The sequence below is a fragment of the Phlebotomus papatasi genome, chromosome 3, assembly GCF_024763615.1.
Source record: "Phlebotomus papatasi isolate M1 chromosome 3, Ppap_2.1, whole genome shotgun sequence".
Taxonomy (NCBI): domain Eukaryota; kingdom Metazoa; phylum Arthropoda; class Insecta; order Diptera; family Psychodidae; genus Phlebotomus; species Phlebotomus papatasi.
The window spans coordinates 27031435-27053128 of record NC_077224.1 but is presented as its reverse complement, the minus strand read 5'-3'; the positions used below and the strand labels follow the sequence as shown (position 1 = coordinate 27053128).

The 21694-nt window shown below is 35.7% G+C and overlaps 5 protein-coding genes across 6 annotated transcripts in view; 4 read left to right on the top strand and 1 right to left on the bottom strand.

Annotated features, from left to right (window-relative positions):
* LOC129807404 (leucine zipper putative tumor suppressor 1) overlaps positions 1-9476 on the bottom strand; it is a 75756-nt gene extending 66280 nt beyond the window's left edge. For both annotated transcript variants that reach the window (XM_055856647.1, XM_055856648.1), the window contains exon 1: positions 8853-9476. The gene's annotated coding sequence lies outside the window, so the exon portion shown is untranslated. The remainder of the gene's footprint in view (positions 1-8852) is intronic.
* Positions 9477-9754: 278 nt separating this feature from the next.
* LOC129807400 (uncharacterized) lies at positions 9755-11695 on the top strand. The gene is made up of 2 exons (XM_055856631.1): positions 9755-10046; positions 10116-11695. Exons 1-2 carry the CDS (start codon positions 9851-9853, stop codon positions 10646-10648), a joined length of 729 nt encoding a protein of 242 aa, XP_055712606.1. The 5' UTR covers positions 9755-9850; the 3' UTR covers positions 10649-11695.
* LOC129807401 (uncharacterized) lies at positions 10879-11695 on the top strand. The gene has a single exon (XM_055856632.1). The coding sequence runs from the start codon at positions 10879-10881 to the stop codon at positions 11602-11604; it is 726 nt and encodes a 241-aa protein (XP_055712607.1). The 3' UTR covers positions 11605-11695.
* Positions 11696-15194: 3499 nt separating this feature from the next.
* LOC129807395 (uncharacterized) lies at positions 15195-18274 on the top strand. The gene is made up of 2 exons (XM_055856628.1): positions 15195-17507; positions 17715-18274. The coding sequence occupies exons 1-2, from the start codon at positions 17321-17323 to the stop codon at positions 18251-18253; spliced, it is 726 nt and encodes a 241-aa protein (XP_055712603.1). The 5' UTR covers positions 15195-17320; the 3' UTR covers positions 18254-18274.
* Positions 18275-18351: 77 nt separating this feature from the next.
* Positions 18352-21694, top strand: LOC129807396 (uncharacterized). Its single transcript, XM_055856629.1, has 2 exons — positions 18352-20284; positions 20513-21694. The coding sequence occupies exons 1-2, from the start codon at positions 20098-20100 to the stop codon at positions 21049-21051; spliced, it is 726 nt and encodes a 241-aa protein (XP_055712604.1). The 5' UTR covers positions 18352-20097; the 3' UTR covers positions 21052-21694.

The window sequence follows — 21694 nt, the reverse complement described above, 5'->3', positions numbered from 1 at the left end:
GATTGAGCTGATTGAGACTTAGGACTTAGATTCTGTCACATTGGAATCTGGCGGGCTGTCAAATGGCAGTTTCCGACAAGATAAACAAAATGCGTTTTTAATCGTTTATGCCCAGAATTATTTATATCTCGAGTATGATGGAAAAACTTAATTTTGTGCTTTCTTAGTATTCAAGTTTTTCATTTAACCCTTTAAGGACGACTGGGTCACCGGTGACCCAAAAATGGAATTTTTCCTACGGCCTTCTCAAGCTATGTTTTGGTCTCAAAAGTCAGAAAAAGTGATTTTTTTAGACCCTCATTTTTTGACTTTCTCGTCCTTAAAGGGTTAAACCATCTTAAAAGACTTCCTGAACACCCCAACATTTTTTTTTCAACTCTATGTCTAATGACTGATTACTGTTTTACTGTGGCACTGCAAGGATGCGTCGTTATCGATAAGTCACTAATAAAGCACTAGACACCTTTTTTCAACGAGGACTTAGCTAATACGAGCCTCAGACCTAAAGCCCAAAATAGATACAGGGATCGGCTTAGGGATCAGCCCGAAAAATGAGGATTGGTATCGATACACTCAGGGATCAGCCCAAAATTTGGAGGATCAGGCTGATCTTCTAAATTCGTGAGGTCTAGTGAAGTTACGGGGATTAGGCGACATCAGCGCCAGTGCTGAAAATAAAAAGCTTCACTTTGGGGGTTTTTGGGTGCTTTTCGAAATGTCAATTGGGTGAAAAAACATGGAGAGTAATGGTACGCAATGTCTCAAAATCTTAAAATCCATTAAGATTGGAGTAACGGGAAAGTCAGAGTGCATCTTTCTGTACGAAAAAATCCATTGATATTGCACTTAAGAAGTCTTTCAGCACTCAAAGTGTGGAGATTTAATAGAAATTTACGCTGAAAACCCTAATCCTTGATCCTAAATCCTCAGTGTATGATAGTTTAGGCTGATCCTTTACCGCCAAATTTTTCAAGCTGAGTATTCTCGAGGATCAACCTGTGTCTATTTTCGGCATAAGGTTTAGCCATATGGCTTAACTGTTATAATGTCTTATCAGTCAAGATATTTTAAAAAATTAACTTAGGAATGCATTATTAAGAATAAATGACCTTATTAGATTCTGTAAGAGCAATAAAATTGGTTATCATTTACGATTCTGAGATCTTTGGGAACTGGGCTAAACTTCTGGTCTGAAGACCATTTAAGTCTCCAAATTTTTGAGCTTAGCCACAACCCGATCTTTTCAGACTAACTTAATTAAGCGCTAAGTCTCAGCCATAAGTCTCTAGTCTGAAGCCCGTATAATACAAAGTAAGAGTTTCTGAATCTGCAAGCTTTATGAATAGCACAACTCAGAAAGCAAAGAAAGGCCCAAAAGCCACTGATTTGTACGAATAGCTCAAATCACCAGATCCCGCTTCTTTGCAGCCGCAAGATCCCCAAGTGCATCCATCCGACAGGTCCACTTTGCTCAATTCCAAAGAACCACAAAATGCTTAAATGTGTCATGAAGGCAATTTGATAGAGGCTCTTATATGTTAGTAGTGGTGTCTGTTTTTTTACACCCTGTCCTCACGTTTGCCATTAATGATCAATAAAACACTACCTGAGTGAGAATTTCGCAAGAAAACGCACCACAGAGGTACAAGGACGCATTTCTATGTAGGAGAGCACAACTATACAAAAAAAAAGAACAAGATATCTACTATTGTACCCAGCTTTAGCATTCAGGCAAAAAAGATCGCGAGATCTTGATGAAAACCGCGCACAAACTTGAGCGAATTGAACAGAGGTGAAAAGATTTCACATTACGGAGGAATTAATTTTGGCAAGAATTCCAAACCTCACGGAGGTTCAGCTGGAATTTTTGCATATATCTCGCTTCCAGAATATGATCACGATGAATGAATTTATTGCTTACTCTATTCGATTTGTTTGACTTGAGCATAAGACCAATTTTCTAAAATGCTAAATATTCATGCGAATTGCCAATTTATTCCGCACAGGAATTGAGGCGGAAAGAGAGACTTTTTTTCTTCTAAAAAATAAATTTTAAATGGAATTCTTGTACGAAATATGATAAAAATTTGCATGGAAAACTCTGTGGAATGTTGTTTAAATATTTTTTTTCCATCCCAAAGACTCTATGTAAATAACTTGCACTAGCTTAAAACATAAATAATGTACGCATAACTTTCTTTCACGGCTCGTTCGAGAAGAGATTAATTCTTAACAGGGGAAGGGAAAATATGACCAACGTTCCGGATACATACAAAATCTATAAGTTTAACCAGCTGGTAATTATTTCATTAAATCCGTGAGCGAAAGTTCATATAAAAATGTTACTTTTTTTTATTTGCACTGCCACTGATTTAATTGTATATGTATTTCATTAAACTCTCACTGAAATATCATTAATTTCCCCGTGGATCTAATTATTTCATTTATAATGCTTAGCATGTCGGTGTCTTTCTCCCATTTCATGCACTATGTGACTATTAGTGTCTATAAGAAAATCACTGCAATTCTCATGGTAGAAGACACTAAATAGATAGACAGTCAAATGGAAAAGTAAACAATGCGCTAATGGGATTGGATTAAAAAGTAAAATTCTTCAAGAATTTCCCGCGCAAACCATGGGAAAAATGTTCACATAGAAGTTATTTCACTCCCAATTCTTCTATCTTCTCTTTCAACCCATCCATCATAGGTTAAGATTTATTGGTTTTTCATGCACTCTCCAATGCGAGAGGGAATCTTTCAGTGAAAATGCGTAGCGAATGTATGTTTCAGAGAACCGTATATCCGTTTCCCAAATGTGAGTTCATTAAACAGACGAAAAGAATCATTCAAAAGAATAGAGAGAGTGCCTGCATGAGTAAAGAATTCTTCCATCAACCGTTTATTTCATTAAAAATATGCCACACCATTTTATGGCTCCAGGTGTGCGAGCTTAATTAAAAAAAAAACACACAGAATTTGCTGGTCCCCGCAATTTGTGCACTGCTACGTGCTGCAGGAAGGAAAAAAAGTCACGGTAGATGCACAAGCTCTTCGCTGAATGCTCTATATCCCCAACTGGATTGTATTGCACGCTTTCATCAAAAATCTCGTTAATATTCTATATTGATTGCTTTGAATAACTGTGATTATTAATTAGAAAAGAATTTCTTTTAACGCAAATTGTTTATTTGCGGAAAAAAATTGTTAAATTAGTATAGGGGAAGAGTATGGCAATTTCACGCAGCTCAATAAATGTTTCAAGACTCATTTACCAAATGAATTTAAACTGCGCAGTAAAGAATATAAAACGATAAAAATTTGGTTTACTTTCATATTTTAATTATCGTTGTAGCTTATTAAAAAAAAAAACATTTCGAACTAAAAACGTGTAAATTATGAAGTGTAACTTATTTTTCATTTTTTTGAACGAGGTTTAATATATAAAAAATGAAATAAATATTTACTTTTTACCTTTTTTACACAAAATGACTATTTTTATCCACATTTTCTTTGTACATGTTTTTCATATTACACGATTGTGCTATAGTACACAGAAGGTACACAAAAATACACTTTTGTGTAACATTACTACCATAAGCGTGTAAGAACTTTGTACAACTTTCAACTTCTTTTACATTGTGTATTTTTTAGAAGTACTAGAAGCTTTGACTTATCAAAATTCAAAAATAAAACGAAAACGATCAACCTCAAACATTGAAAAAAATCTATGGATAATTCCGACATAGCTAGTAAAGTTTAAGTCATTTTGCTTAAAATACCATCGAAAAATAATTTACATTCTAATGAAAAAAGGGGTGGCAAAGCATCCCAGGCTTTGCAAAGTGCTCGAACTCCTGACATACATGCTAGGGGAAACTGGGGCACCACAAAACACGGGGTAGCACCAAACACTGTGATTTTTTAATCAGATATTCGACTTCTGATGACAAAACCTATAGAAATTTTTGGGCATTATAGGGATGCTTGTCCACTAAAGAAATGGTAGAGATAGTCCAAGTAGTTTAGAAATGAAAATTAGTGTTTGGTGCTATCCCGTGTTTGGTGGTGCCCCAGTTTCTCCTATATCTCAAAAGAACTTTCGCATCGTTAACCGTTTATCGGTTCGATTTAAACCGATTCATTAATCAGTCAAAAAATACTTTTAAAAGTAATAGAATTGATTTTAGGAAAAAACTAATTATCAGTTATGAAACGCTTCATAATCGATTGGAATCGGTTTAGATTTGTCAGAAATTCCAAGACCTTCCCAATAAGTTTCAACATGATTCGGTTGAGAAATACGCTCTCTAGAGCCTTTTTAAACTTTGACCTTGAAAAACCGTTATAAGGAATGATTCAATCTCCTAATGATGATCTCCAAAAATGAAAAAGATTACACGTCGCGTTTTCGAGCAATCGACGAGGACAAATCGACGAGGACATGATAAACGAGGAGAGGGAGCGGCTGAAGCTGAGACTGGGGCTGGAAGAGTAGGGGGAGGTGGGGCTACTTTGAGTTGTGGGGCTAGTTTGTTATACGACTTTTTCGCCTATTTCTAAATGAAACTGGTCTTTACGATTATTTTATTTAGAACCACAATTATTTTGTATATCCAAATTACATCATGTTAAAACTAAGTTTCTATTAGAAATATGCGAAAAAATCGTATAACAATGTAGCCCCACTGCTTAAAGTAGCCCCACCTCCCCCTATAGCTGAAGGTGTATAGATGCTGCCCCAAAAATGAATCTATCGATCTACCATTTAAACACCATACTATTTAATATTCTATTATTCTATAGAAATTTCAGGATACTTTTTGATTTATTAAAAAAAAGTGAAGTAGCATAATTTGAAGTTATAAAGACTAGCTGCTTATGCCAGTTTCAAAAGATTTGGAATTTTTGAAATACAAGCAATTTCAATGACTTTTCATAAGTTCTTGGATTAACTACCTTCAATTCTAAGTCAAAATTTTCGAAATAATCTTGATCATTGATAAGTTACAGCAGTTAAGCCATATACATAGGTCTTATATTTGAAGCTCGTATAACTCAAAATCCTTAAATTATATTTATGGATGGGTTAGTTTCAGATTTGCATAACTTTTGAAAATATAAAATTTTGGGATAATAAATTATTTAATATGGCAAGTCGACCACTCAGAATGTAAGTCAAACAACTCGATTTTGTACAAAAAATCGTTTTATTAGCTTTTTGGATACTTTTTTATATCCTCTGTATCTTCCCTGTGAATATTATACTTGAATATTATTTTCAAAGTTATAAAGATTTTGAATCTAAAAAATTTTATATTCTGCATGTAAAATTTCAGCTTCAAGTCGCTCTCTTGCAAAATTTCCCTAATGCGAGTTATTCATTTCTTATTCTGAGCGGTCGAAATGTGGTGTATTATTAGGTGAGATTCTTAACAATCTCACCTACTATAATCCTAACAAAATTTCATGTCGTCCGATCGACCTCAAATTTGGCCAAAATGTGTTTCGCCACTTCCTGATTCCGAATATATATGTGGCTAAGTTACGTTCCCGGCCGGCCGGCCGGCCGCTCTTTGGAGCTTAATAGCTCCTAAACTAAAAAAGATATCGACTTGCGGTTTTCGGCAAAGGTTACATATCGGGTGAAAATTGCAACTTGGTGCATAGACCCCCCACCCCCCACCCCTCCTTCCGCCATTTTGAAGACCCCCTTTTTTTTGTTTTCTCAATAGCTCCGCCCCTATGGCATTCAGCGGACTCAAATTTTAGTATGTTATAGCTGGGTCTTAGAGCTTTCCATCAATACCAAACTTAAGGTCCCCCGACCCCCCTGACCCGAGCTATAAGGGTCCAAAAAAAATTTCTTAAAATGGCCATAACTCCGGTTCTAATTGTCAGAATTTAAAAAGTGAGGACTTTTTGGAAAGCTCTCGTGAAATGCCACTTCCCCTTCTAACATCGCAAGTTCATAAAACCACCGCTAGGGGCGCTTTTTTTAAAAAGAAAATTTTTAAATCTTAAAAGTTAAATAACTAAAAAATTCCATTGTGCATCGGGCTGAAAATTTAGTATGTTGTAGCCGTTGATTATACCTATCAAACAAAAAAAACCTTAAGTCGATCCATAACCCCTGACCCGAGCTATAAGGGGTCAAAGTTTGAACATTGACCGGCCTCTATCTCCGGTTCTAATTAACATAGCGACCTAAATTTTACCTTTTTGGTTTCGTCTCGATGAGCACTTTCAGATGGAAGTTCAAAAAGTCACCACAGGTGGCGCTGTGATAGCGTCAAAATTCATCGAAATTCAAAGTCACTTTTCTCAAAAACGGCATTGTGCAAGTTAATGAAATTTTAGTATGTTGTAGTCCAGTCTAGGACGTTTCCAAAATGGTGCGTATGTGCGCTGTGGTTTCAATAGAACCGGAGATATGAGGGGTCAAAGTTCACAAAATTCAAAAAATCATATCTCCGGTTCTATGTGACCGATTTTGATGAATGAGGGCTTAAACGAAAGATCTCACCAAATGCTACAACTTTCTAGAATATTTGAACTTCGTGGGACCAACACCAGGGGCGCCACAGTCGAAAAACCAATTTCAATATCACATAACCTCAATTATCTCGACTGTCGCTGAGCCGATTTTAATGATTACTTCAACATAATTGTAGAGCACATTTGTATCTACATTTCGTCCATACATCATTTTCCGCTCAGACTACGCTATCACTCCGATTTTGCCGTTTAAGTGTGAAAAAATTGATTTTTCCAATAATAACGCTTTGAAATCACTCAGATGCCAATTTGACTGCCTCTACTCCACCGAGACACTTAAAATAGGGTTTTAAATGGAAAGTCCCGCAAAATACAACAATTCTTTGATTTAGTTGAAGTTCAATAAATGACCACTTGGGGCACTCTGGATGAAAAAACGAGTTAAGAAACAAAAAACCTCGATTATCTTGGCTTCTGAGTAATCGATGAGTTCAAGTTCTACGGCAAAATTATAGAGAACATTCTGGTCTACATTTCACCCATATAACACTTTTCTGTCAGTTCATCCAAATCCTTGACATTTTGGTTCAAATACAAAACTTGTATAATTTCACGAATTTGATTCAAGATAACTGAATGGCGTCTCCCTACTTCAGCATCAAATCGAATTTGCATGCACTCCGAGTTAGCTCACGTTAAGAATCTCACCTACATAAGCCGGTTAGGATTATCTGTCCCTTTTCGATTGTCAGTATCCAAAAAACCAGATTTTTATGTCTACACTACTTTCTTTTTGACCATTTCTTCACTAGACAAGGTTCCGTATAGTATCTATGAATTCATAAAAATCGCAGTGTTTACAACTACCCCATGTCTTGTGAGATTAAATGCAATGAGGCTCGATCGTTGCGCTTGTAATACCTTCAATATGCTACAAAAGTTCTAAATGTTCAAAAGTTTTTTTTGTGATCTTCTATGTAAGTTCGAGTTTGTCAAGGCAAAGCACCTCCTTATGCTTGTCTTCTGCGTTTTCTGTGCAACTCAAAAAGCTATTTAGGAATTTCATGCAAGTAAAGTTAATACATTTTGTCTCAAAATGCATTTCATTGAGACTTGTATGACTAATTTATAGTAAATCAATGCATTTACATTATTACTGCTCCACTTGCGTGGCATCGCGAGTTCGTGCGATAAAAAGTGAGTGCGTTTGCAATTAGTGTAGCTCGAGGAAATGCTTTTGTGTCTTTTTCATCATCCAAAGCGCAAGATATGTCGAATATGGGGCTGAATTGTGTTCGTATTAATTGCCCTGACCTTTTCCGCATTTCACGCAGTTTTTTTTTATGTTGGTCCGGAGAGCCGCACACATCATTGAGGAAATGACGCCTTTTTGTCCACGATCACTCCTTATCTGCCTTGCACTCGCCCAACTCAACACATCTCTCTCAGCGTGGAATTTTAATTTCTTGCACAGCCGAAAGAGAGTTGCGCGTTTTTTTCGCGCGACAGGAGAAAAAAAAATCATTGGTACTTCTTTGGAGGATGCTGGGAGGATGGAGTGGTCAGAGATCGGGTGCGTGTTTGGTGTGGAAGAGTCGTAAAATAAATTGATATTGGTGTGTGCGTCTTTTTTTGCCTTGTTCTGGTGTTGGCTGTTTTTGGGATGGCGCGGAGGTAGGGCAAGAGGGAAGGAACTAAAAGTGCACACGGGGAGAAGTCATAAAATGGCAAGAAGACGTACGTGTTGTTTTTTTTTGTTTTTGTTGTTGTTCTGTGCACTTGGAAAGAAAAAGCCAGCAAGATCTCGCAGAATCCTCCTCCGCGATCTCCACTAGGCACGAAGAACACTGGAAGCACTTGGTAATTGTGGGACTCTTGGGGGCTTGCAGCGACAATGGGATCGAGCAAAAGAAGGAATGGAATTGCCATGTTAAAGGTGGGCAATGAACATAGGAGAGCAATCACCAAATGGGAGGCCAAGAGACAACATAGCGTCCATGTCGAAGAGAATTTCAACAATCGCTGTTGGCCTTCGATCATTGGCTCCTCTCCTGGTTATACTCTTTTTCCCACTCTTCTTCGTTTTTGAGAAGTTTTTCGCGAAATAAAAAAAAAAAAAAGAATCAGGTACATTTTTAGCAAGTCACATTTGGACGAAAATATTCCATTTTTGCCACAATGTTCGGACAAGAGGGAAAAATTGCAAATTTTACGGTCAGTCAACTCGCCTAACGTTCGATCGTTTTGCCGATCCATTGTCTCATCATTTGATCAAAAATTATCATTCACCATCATCTTGGTGCGCGCGCGCACCTTTCCTCCTCAATTGAGTGCACGATCATGAGAACACTCACCGATCTTCCCAGATTCTCTGCCTTCGCAGGCCACCTCCGAGTCCAGCGACAAGATCAAATGATCGTATGCTAACAGGTATGTGATGCACTGCCTGAAATTTTATCCTCACGGCGCATCTCGATGATTCCTCAGGTGTCTGATTACCCCGTGCGATATTCACTTCGTTCTCGTGAGACTTTTTTTTTAAAACCTCTTGTACCCAAAACTTTATACACAATTCACCAGAATATTCAAGAAAAAAAAAATTAAGCACACTTTTGTGATCGCAGACAAAAACAACGATCAAACTGATCAAATACACCTCAGCACAGGGTCACAAGGTGAGAATTTTCCAAGAACAACCAACAGAGGATATCCTCCACAAATGATCGCGCTATCTTCAAGATCACTTCTACAGAATTTGCACTGATCGAACAAGAGAGAGATCCCAAGAATCCAATCACACGTCCACTTCAATCGCTGTTCACTGAAAGAATGAACCTTTCTTGTGCCTACCTGTCCACGAGTCTGCAGAGTGCTTGAGAGGTGTATTTGTGGAAGAACTAACACACACCCTCTCACACTCTGAATTTCTCCCATTTTTCCTCAGCTCAAACAACGAAGAACAAGTCAATATTGATCGTTTCCAAATGGTGTTAAATTGTCAAATAGACACTTTCATTGACAAAGTCCGCGGTTTTTTTTTGCATTGTGGGAAAAAAAAACTTATGAATTCGTGCGAAATTGACTCTTCCGACTCTTCCTGTAGCATTGATCTCGAGTGAACCACAATTTAACGGTTGCACTATCCGAAATGTACGATCATTCTAATTTGCCTACTTATGGGGGATTAAATTCCCGCCAAAAAAAGATCACAGAGTTGCCAGCCATGCTTGAACCGTTGAACTGTACAGAAATCGATAATCCATTCTTGTATTGAGTGAGAGGGCATCTCACCGTTGATATCCAGTTCTACAACTATTGAGTGCATCTATGCAAGAGAATTCCCGTGACCATCATGGTGTCGAATAAGTGGAAACGCCCTCAAAGTGTACCATTTCCATCCATTTGGCGAAGATTCAAAGCCAAGGATGTGGAAACTGGTGAGTTGGTCAATTATCGTGTTCAGGATCTACCTGAGGATCGCTACGAAGAGGCTGTTCAACTACTAGTTGAGCATTTTCTCAAAGATGAACCCATGTGCAAGGCGGGAGGTGAGTGAAACTCATACAATTTTATTCACGTGGCTCTTTGAGTGACTTTGGTATTGCCTTATCTCTCAGGTGCAGCAGCTGATCCTCAATCTGTGGCGGGTTTTTCAAATGCCTGGCGCTTGATCCTTCAAGATAGGATTTCCTTGGTGTGCTTCAAAGAAAACTCTGATGAAATCGTGGGTGTCAATGTGCTCAAGCTCTGCTGCAGGGGCACTGAAGATGGGATTCCTGAGGATGCAGGAAAAGCCTGTACAGATATGCTACGTGCCATGGATTATGCCACAAGAAGTGGTGATCTCTACAACAAATACAACGTAGATACATTTTTTGCGGGATTTGCATTACTAATTGTACCCAAATATCGAGCTTTGCGTCTGGCAGAGCAGATTCTGCGAGCCAGAATATCCCTTGGACGGACAATTGGGGTCCCTCTAACATCAACCGTCTTCACTAATAAATTTTCCCAAGCAGCAGCTGCCAGGGCAGGTTTTGAGGAGACATTTGTCATCAGTTATGAAGATCTAAAGGTATCTGGCCCGAAAATTGCCTTTCCTGGAGTTGAGACGGAATTTGTGAAACTCATGAGCTTGAAATTGCAGTAATTTGTTGTCTCTCGCACTCCAGCCAGACACTCATGATAGTGTTCATAACAAATAATGACTTATCTCATGTGATCCATCCATTGCATTCAATAAATCGTTCATGCACAACTCATCTGGGGGAATGAAAATAATATGAGTGTGTCTTCCCAGTAGTAATTCTGCGCTTGGCGCGAAAAGTTCATCTTACTTTTTTTTTTATCTGAATATTGTGCATTGTGTTGTTCGTCATAATGTCCCCAATCAAGTGGAAACGACCCGATAATGTGCCCTTTCCATCAATTTGGCACAGATTTACTGTCAAAGATCCCAAAACAGGAAATGTCCTGGAGTTCAGAGTACAAGATCTGCCTGAAGATCGCTATGAAGAGGCGATGGATATGATGCTGGAGCATTTCCTGCGAGATGAACCAATGTGTCGCTCAAGGAATTGCTCCCAAGATCCTCGAGCAATTGCTGACTTCCGTAAACTCTGGCCAAAAGTCCTCAAGGAGAGACTGACTTTAGTGTGCTTCAGGGAGGGATGTGATGAGATATATGGGATGAATTTTCTCAAACTCACTCAAAAAGATGTAGAAGATGAACCATCTGACTATGGAGAAGCATTAGATGACATCCTCACAGCTATGGGATTTATTGCGGACAGTGGAAATCTCTATGATCACTATCAAGTGGACAAGTTCATCAATGGATACGGTTTGTTGGTGCCACCAAAATTTCGTGGCCTGAGACTTGGTGCTGAGATCCTAAAAGCACGAATTCCACTGGGCAGAGCTGTTGGCCTCAAGCTCACTTCCACCATCTTCTCCAATCGTTCATCCCAAAGAGCAGCTACCCTGGCTGGATTTGAGGATTCCTTTGAGATTTCCTGGGAGGAATTGCGAAAGAAAGGACCACGCATGGATTTTCCTGTGGATGGAACTCCAACCGTAAAACTCCAAAGCATGAGATTGGATTAATAATGAAATTGTTACATCCAATTTTTTTTTTATTGAATGATTTGATGAATAGAGTGTTGGTTGATATATTAAATTGCTCTTGAAACTTCAAGTTCCCCTAAACTTTTATCACTTAGTTGGTTCAGCAAGCGTTATCGTAAAATGAGTTGGTTCAGTGATAACTTATTGTCTGAGATTGGGCAAAATTTTAAAGAAAGAATTGCTTACTTTCATTTGATTTATCAGTAAATAGATTCCTAATAATCTCACATACTTTAAAACTTAAAAATTTAAAAAGGAAAGAATAGATTAGACGATTAGAGACATATATATTTAATACATTTAATGCAAAATAAAACATAGGGGAAAGCGCGTTACCTGCGGACGACTCAAGCTTCGGACAATTCCATTTTTCACTATGTTCACCGAGAAAAATTTGGATGGTATTTTCTACAAATCGTGTCTTTAAATTCTACTATCTCAAAAGATAGTAGAAAATACCATCCTCCATAGATACTTTCCTTTAGAATCTACCATCTTGACATTTTAAAATTTACTATCCTATGGATAGTAAATTCTAACATCCGGATGGTAAAATCTACTATCCTCCTTTAGATTTTACATTGACCTCTCTTAGATTCTAATATCCGGGAAGTAAATTTTACTAGTCGCATATTAGACGTTAGAATTTAACTGGAAGACAGTAAATTTTAACGGAGGATAGTAATTTGGATTGAAATTACTATCCAAGCCAATAAAATTTGCCATCCTACTGTTAGAATGTCATTTTGGAATATCGTGTGTGCCGATGCAACGGTTCCCGATATGCTTTAAATACATTATAGCAATTCGTGGCGCAGCTGGAAGATGCTGGACTGTCATCACAAAGGTCGCGTGTTCAAATCACGGCTGAGTCGTCAATGTTGGAAAAAGATTTTCACGCATCAAAATGGCTTGAAATACAGAGATTGTCATCCAGGAAGGGCCCCAAGCCCTCAAACAATGGCCAAAAATCAATGAAAATAAGGAAAAATAAATTTTTCCGACATTTTTCATTCTAATATCCGGCTAGTAAAATTTACTATCCTGCCAGTAAAATTTACCATCCGGATAGTAAAATCTAATATCCGGGGATATTAGAATTTACCATCCGGTTATTAGAATTTACTATCCATGCAATAGATTCTACAATTTTTGACAGTCCAATTTAATATCGCGTTTGCTGGGTGACTTTTTTACTATCCGGCCATTAGAATTTTGTATGGAGGATGGTAAATTTTACCATCCACATTTTTCTCGGTGTTCCTTATGGATTTCACCCATAGCTCTTTTCTGACAATTTGAGGCATTGGACTAGCTATTCAAATATAATATTATAATAGACCAAATTCATTTATTACGCATTGAAAAAAAAATATTTGTGCGAAACTTAAATCGTCCGAAGGTAGCGCGTTTTCCCCTACTCGGTTTTTAATTGTACATGTACGTACATGCTGTACAATTGTACATATAAGATGTATAAGATAGTCTAATATTGAAAAGAAATCATTTTTGATCAGTAAATTATCAAATTCTAAGATAAATCTTTAAGTGTTAAATCTTTTTGACAAAGATTTTTAATTTTAAAGTATAAGATTTTTTTGAGTCTTTGCTTTGCTGAACGTAACAAATATCTCAATAACGGAACTGATATGGGAATGTTAAACTACTCTAAGATTTCTCTAATTTAAAAGGTTGTTTGAATCGGAAGGATCCTTTAAACTTTAAACTTTAAAAGCAGAAAATTTTGAGGTAAAATGGAAATAGATGAAACATTTCAATGTTGAGGGTCGACCGTTGGGAAGATATAAGTCAATCTTCCACTGCTGATGGATGAGGAGCAATACGTAGTGTCAGTGAAAGTTGATGGTGTTGTTTTATTGTTTTATTATTCACAATTGTTCTCCCAGTTTTTGATGCCCTGAAGAAGGTCCCAACCAAGGATCGAAACGTCGGCCAATAAAAACATAAAGAAGAACAAGAAAGTTTTTAGACCGAAATTCCAACATCTGACTTATAGATGAAACATTATTAGGCTTTAACTCAGAATGAAAAATGTACAATTTTGACAATGAATATTTAATTTAAATCTTTAAGCTCTTTATCTCAAAAGTGATGCACTTGATTAACAAATAAAAAATCAAAAATTTCAGTAAAGAATTCAAATTTAGTAAGTGAAAAAATAATAAATACGCTTTGGTCAGTAAAAACAGTAAAAAGTGCTCAGAAATCGCTTTAAGTTAAATTGAAAATTCCAATATGGTTGATTTTCTGAATTTTCCATTTCACATTATAATATTATTTCATTACTTATTAATCATTATGATTTAACAATTTACTATTTAAGTTTTAATTATGCACAAACTAATTTTGAATTTTACAAACTTTTCAATAAATTATCTGCCTAATGTACGGCTATTTCAAGTCAATCAGACGTTCGGGGAACGAACCATTAACATTTTTTGGACATAATTTAATTTTTTTTCCTATTATTAGCGGAATGTACTGATCTCGTGAAGTTCGAAAGAAAGAAAGTATCACTGAGTGAGAGAAATCCGAAAAAGTTAAAATAACATTCCGGAAATGTTAATTTTACCCTGCAGTATTGATCCGAAATCGGTGTAAGTATTACCCTTTTCAGATGTATTAGGGGCTAAAGTTACCCGTTTTCATGTTAATTTTACACTTAAAAGGGTGTAAAATTAACATTAAAAAATATTGAAAGATTTTTACATCTAAAAAGTGTTAAAGTTATGAGGAAAAAAAAGTTAATCGCACCCCCATTTTTTCTCATTTTTATGACATTTTCCATTTGAACCTTAAATATTGTCATCAGATCTAAAGTTCACCCATGTGGCTTAAATTTTTTAGTTTTTTATCATACAACTTTTTTGGGAAAATTTTGATTTAACCTTTTAGGGATGAGAGGGTCAAAAATTGGGGGTAAAAAAAATCAGTTTTTTGACTTCTTAGACTTCATATAACTTTAGAAAGCTGTGGGAATGGTCATGAGATTTGGGTAATGACCGAAAGTATAAGATCGTCGTGAGTACAAGCTGCCGAGATGAGTACCTTCGGGCGGTTAAGGGAATCACTCGTCGAGATCGAGTGAGGAATGTGGCCGTTCATGAGGAACTAAGAATCGAGGAGCTGCTTCTTCAGGTTGAGAGATCACAACTTCGATGGTATGGACATATTCAGCACATGGATAGAAAAAGATTCCACAGAAAAACTATGCAAGCCATTGTGAGAAAGCGTCGACCTCGAGGCAGACCTAGGACAAGGTGGCTGAATCAAATTCAGAATCTTGCCTTGGAACGCCTTGGGATCGAACCCGAAGATATTCCTGAAGTGGCGGAGTATCGACAAGCGTGGGCTGCTAATTTGGATGTCATAAGCCCGCGACCCCAATAGGGATAAGCGGTTGAAAATGAATGACTGAATGAAAGCTGTGGGAAAAAAATTGGGACACTGGTGTTCCAATCGTCATTAAAGGTTAAAGAGGTTACAAAGGTCACAAAGTATTAGTAAAAGCATGTTTTCTCTATTTTTTTTTTCTCAAAATAGGCCTCGACGATTTTGTTCATTTTTGGATAATGTCTTGAAGGTGTTCAGCGGAACATTTTGTCCTGCGACACCTTTCACCGAAAAAATCTCCATCTTAATTTTTTTAAGGTAAAAGGACTGAATTTCCACCCGATTTGGTCAATTACAATTATAATTATTGATTTTTTAAGCAATCTCTTCTTAAATAATTTTACATTTCGTCCTTAGACTAAAACACCGTTGAATCATTCCTAATAACGATTTTTCAAGGTCAAAGGTTAAAAAGACACTAGAGAGCGCATTTATTAAGCGAATGGGGTCATGTTTGGGCTCTTTGGAAAGGTCTTGGAATTTTCTATAAAACTAAACTGGTTCCAATCAGTTCTGAACCGGGTATGAACCGGTTCATAGTCGATAACTATTTTTCATCCGAAAATTAATTCTATTTACTTTTAAAACAATTTTGAAAGATCTTTTGAATGATTTATGAATCGGTTCAAATCGGTTGAGTACCGGTGACTGATAAACTATGCAAAAGTACTTTTGAGGTATACCATCTAAGTCACGAGTTCGAACATTTTACAGAGCCTGACTTTGCCACCCCTTTACTTCAATATGGTTTTATGATGATTTATAAACTAATTTAAATCGACATTAATCTTATAATGCACTCGAAAAAATTTCGAAAAGGAATATAAGGCAGAGCTCCTTTGCGAGAGTACGAGAAGCTCACAAATTTTGGACGCTATTTTTCAACGCATCAAAAAATATTTAATTCAAGTTCTTAATCATATGAAAGTAAAATATTTAAAAAAATATATTTTCTGAATTTTTTTTTTAAACATTTTAAAAATTATTTTCAAGTTGTTTTCTTTTCGAAATTAAACTAACTTTGCACTTGACAAGATTACTCAGGGGACTCAGGGTTTATGTGAAGTAAAAATATCAAATATTTCATGTTAGAAGATTAGTTAGACTCATACTTGGGCGAAGGACGTTTTGTTTTACTAATGGCAACTTACTTTTCAAGACGAAATGCGAGGTACGCCAAAAATAGCAATTTTGTATAAAAATTTTCGCAAAAATCTGAATTTCTATAATTTCAAAATTCCTTCGTTCAAGCACGAGGAGATAAATCTACTCTGAGTAATCTTGTCTATCGTAAAGTATAAGCTTTTCCAAAAAAAGACCTCCGAAAATCTGGTTCTAACGGCTGAATTTTTAAATAAAATTTCGGAAAATATGTATTGTTTAAATGTTGTATGTTGTACTTTTAAATGCTTAAGAGCGTTAATTAAATAATTTTATTATTATGTTAAAAAGCAATATATTCTGCTTTCTAGTCGTCTCGTTCTACGTAGGGAAGACCAGGGTAGATTGGTCAGCGATAGAATTAGATAATGGGATTTTATAGTTTTTTCTCGAAAGGATATTGAGCAAACTAATATTTATTCAGAGTAATTAACTCCCTTCCTAGGGGGAAATGGGGCTGAAATGCAACTGGACATTACCGTGATATAATTTTGCTTCCTATACCAATTGTGAAGCTAAACTGTATGATAACAAGGCTATTTAAAAAATCAGTTCTATTTCAAATAGTACTCAATTTTAAAGCTTCCCCAATTCAAAGGTGCCCCACTTCAAAGAAAAATTTCAGTTGCTGGCTAATTCTGCCCCGGGCTCCCACCCATAATAATAAATGATTTATTAGATTTTGAAAAATCACTATAATTGCTTGTTATTTAGGATTTCAAGATATTCGGGAATTGGGATCTGTCTTCAGTCTGGAATACGTGTAAGCCATTCAGAATCGGCCAGGTGAAATTTGGGAAACCATAAATAAAATGAGGAAAAAATCTATTAAAAAAGGTCATATGGAATACTAGGGAATTCGGGGATCACATAAATAAAAATTTTCGGGAAACCCGGAATCCCAATCCTTTTATATTATGAGTTACCCCTTCCTGCCTTACAGAAAATCAATCTGTGAATAAACATCGTTTGCAGTGTTTAATCTTATTTTCATAATGATAAGGTTGCTATCAGTCGTTCTTATATATCATAAGAGTGAGACTAGGAAATAGAAATTGTTAAAAAATACGCTTAGTCAGTCTACTAGTGGAGGTTTAAGTACTCAGTTACCTTCAAAATTATGAAGTGGAAGAGACCTGAAACAGTTGAGTTTCCCAGAGTTTGGTGGAGATTCAAAGCCAAGGATCCAGAATCTGGACAGACGGTTGACTATCGTATTGAGGATCTCACTGAAGATCGATACGATGAGGTTGTAGACCTCATGATTAACTGCTTTGTTCCAGATGAAATCATGAGTAAATCAATTGGTGGGTGAAAATTTCATTTAAATAAAAAGCAATAATGAAAACAAATTATTTTACACAATTGTGTTCTTAGTTTTTCGTTTAATTTTATTGAAATTTTAATAGAGTTTTGCATCAGTTCAATGTTCAGTTTGATTTATTTATTAATTAAATTTTTCATATTTCATTGTGAAATGCAGATTCATACCATTAGTTTGTGTTGTATTTTAGGTACTGCTGATGATAAAGTATCAATGGCAGAAATGAGAGGTTTTTGGAAAGAATCCATGCCCAATAAGCTAACTTTGGTTTGTTACAAGGAAGGGTCTACTGAAATATGTGGACTGAATATCCTCGAAGTTGTTGAGGAGTCCAGTACATCAGCAGATGATTTGTCCGCGATCAAGGGAAAGTGTTTTCGACAGATTTTTTCAGTGTTACTTCTCCTGAAGAAGAAAGCAGATGTGTATCGTCGTTATAAAGTAGACAAGTACCTTCATGGACTTGGCCTTTTGACCTTACCCAAATACCGAGGATGTGGAATTGCTACTGAACTTCTCAAAGCTCGATTTCCTTTGATGAAGGCTATGGATTTATCTCTAACGTGCACATTATTTTCTGGACCTGGATCTCAAGGAGCAGCACGAAAAGCCGGTTTCACTGACGATGTGGTAGTTACATATGAGTCTTTGGGCAAGGATGAACCCTTTGTGACATTTCCCAACATCTCTTGGCCAGTTGTAAAGTTCCAATGCTATTATCTAAAATAAATTGGATGATGGACACAGTTATTTTGCCAATTTTTGCCATAATTATCAGAATAATTAGTAACTTAACAAGGGGTTCCTAAAAATGAAGGTCTCGTACCTCGTGATAATATAGGGAAACTTTAGTCCGTATATCAGTTTTTTTTAATCAAAGGGAAGAAAATATGGTCGGAAATTGGAAATTATGCATATAAAAGATTTTTCCTGAAAAGAAATACTGGAAGTGCTGAGTAAATATCAAAAGCAAGTGGTGTAGTGTACGCATTATTCCGGAAGAAAGAGTTCAACCGGAAGGGACATTGAATAAACGAGCGGTAAAAAGTTAAATTTGGTCAGCAAAAAATTCGAAATGATCAGTAAAAAATAAGAAAATGGTCAGTAAAAAATAAAAAAGGGCAGCAAAAAGTTTAAAAAGATCAGTAAAAATTAAAAAAGAGCAGTACTTTATTAAAAGCGGTCAGTAAAAAATGAAAAGTGGTCAGCAAAAAATAAAACATGATGAGTACAAAGCAAAAAGTGATCAGTGAAAAATAAAACATGATCAGTAAAAAGTAAAAGATGATCAGTAAAAAACAAAAAGTGGTCAGTAAAAAATAAAAAGTGGTCAGTAAAAAATTAAAAATGATAAGTAAAGAAATTGAATTTGGTCAGCAAAAAATTAAAAATGATCAGTAAAAAAATTTAAAAAAGCAGCAAAAAATTAAAAATTAGCAGTAAAAAATAGAGAATGGTCAGTCAAAAGCAAAAAGTGGTCACTTTTAAATGTTTACTGACCAATTTTTGTTTTTTACTGCTCGTTTTTAATTTTTTACTGACCAATTTTTATTTTTTACTGACCACTTTTAATTTTTTAGTGACCGCTTTTAATTTTTTGCTGACCACATTTCATTTTTTACTGACCACATTTAATTCTTTACTGTTCACTTTTAATTCTTTACTAACCAATTTTTATTTTTTACTGCTCCTTTTTAATTTTTTGCTGACCACTTTTTAATATCTCACTGATCAATACGAATATTTCTACTGATCATTTTTAATTTTTTCCTGACCAATTTTTATTTTTTACTGCTCATTTTTAATTTTTTACTGTTTTTTTTATTTTTTTTGCTGCTCAATTTTAATTTTTTGCTGATCAACTCGAATATTTTTACTGTTCATTTTTAATTTTTTACTGACCATATTTTCTTTTTACTGTCCATTTTTATTTTTTACTGATTAGTTTTTAATTTTTTACTGATCAACTCGAATACATCTACTGATCAATTCGAAGATTTTACTGACCAAATTTAACTTTTTACTGACCAAATTTAACTTTTCACTGATAAAATTTTACTTTTTACTGACAAAATTGAAAATTTTTACTGATTATTTCAAATTATTTGCTGATCAAATTTAATTTTTTGCTGATCACTTTTGACTTTTTACTGGCCATTTATTTTTTTTCCGTGATAATATAGGGGAACTTTAGTCCGTATACCAGGTTTTTTTTATCAAAGGGAAGGAAATATGGTCGGAAATTGGAAATTATGCGTATAAAAGATTTTTCCTGAAAGGAAATACTGGAAGTGCTGAATAAATATCAAAAGCAAGTGGGGTAGTGTACGCATTAGCCCCTTAATATCGCTCCCATTATCTCCTCGAAATGTAACTTTTCATAGAATTTTCAAAATGATGGCACATCATTTGTAAATTCGCGTAATGAGCACGCACTGTCTGCCTGACAGACAGATTCATTTTAAAGCTTGGTACATTTTTAAGGAGATAGTGGTATCACAAATAGAAAATTGTTGGATCGCACAACGTCAGTCAAGAAAGAGAGGGTTTAGTGATCAGTAGTCAACGAAATTATGAAGTGGAAGAGACCTGAAACAGTTGAGTTTCCCAGAGTTTGGTGGAGATTCAAAGCCAAGGATCCAGAATCTGGACAGACGGTTGACTATCGTATTGAGGATCTCACTGAAGATCGATACGATGAGGTTGTAGACCTCATGATTAACTACTTTGTTCCAGATGAAATCATGAGTAAATCACTTGGTGGGTGTGAAAGTATTCTTGGAAAAATATGTCACTCATTAAATGTTAACGCAATAATTAATACAATTGATACAAAGTGCATTGAGATCAAGAACAGTCTTTCGTAATGTTGCGTCTTGTCTTGAGTGTTTTTTTCTAATATTTCGTGAATTTTGCTTATGCAGTCAAGGAATTTATTTCCATTTTTATTAATCGATTGCAAAATGTTCATAATTACTCTTGTTTTAGGTATTACCAACGATGAAGTATCAATGGCAGAAATGAGGAGCTTTTGGGAAGAATCCGTTCCCTATAAGCTAACACTAGTCTGCTATAGAGAAGGGTCGAATGAAATATGTGGATTGAATGTCCTCGAAGTTGTTGAGGAGGCAGATACCTTAGCAAATGATCTGTCGAGTATCAAAGGACAAAAGTTCAGAAGCATTCTGTCAGTTTTCGTTTTTCTGAAACAGAAGGGAGATGTCTATAGACGTTACAAAGTGGACAAGTACCTTCATGGACTTGGTCTTTTGACCTTACCCAAATACCGAGGATGTGGAATTGCCACTGAACTCCTTAAAGCTCGATTTCCTTTAATGAAGGCCATGGATTTATCTCTAACATGTACAGTATTTTCTGGACCTGGATCTCAAGGTGCAGCACGAAAAGCCGGTTTCACAGACGATGTAGTAGTTACATATGAGTCTTTGGGCAAGAATGAACCCTTTGTGGAATTTCCCAACATCTCTTGGCCAGTTGTAAAGTTTCAGTCTTACTATTTAAAATAATGATGATAATAGAGTAGTAATAAAAACATTTATTGATGACTCAAGCAAAACATTTTACAATTAAGAGACTACAGTAGACTCTCACTCACTCGGCTCGATCGGCTCTTTTTCAATCTTTATCTTTTTTAATTGAGCGCTTTTGTGGAATTTACAAAGGCTTTGACGCCCAAATCTATAGATTAACCGGATGAAATTTCGCCCCAAATGCCCATTTGAGAGAGAGTCTACTGTATATAGGATAATGGAGTAGTTCCTTGCGTGAATGATTTTTTGAAATATAAAATTTTGTTATAATAATTAAAATATATATTATGGTAAATGTATTGTTTATCAGAGTCGATACCCATTGAAATAGGAAAATAACTGAAATTCATTGGAATGTCCATATACAAGCCTTAAAAAATAACTTCAGATCTTCGATACAGAATTTCTAATTATTTGGCATTGATCGGGTTAATAATCGATTAAAATCCATTTAAATTTGTAAGGAATTCCAAAGATTTTACAACTATTCCAAATATGTATGTATCAACCGGTTAAGGAATATACTGCTTAGAGCTACTAAGGGTCTGCTTAAGTCACAAAGTTGTACCACAACATACTTTAATTTTTTTCTAAACAATAAAAAAAGTACTCCAGACTT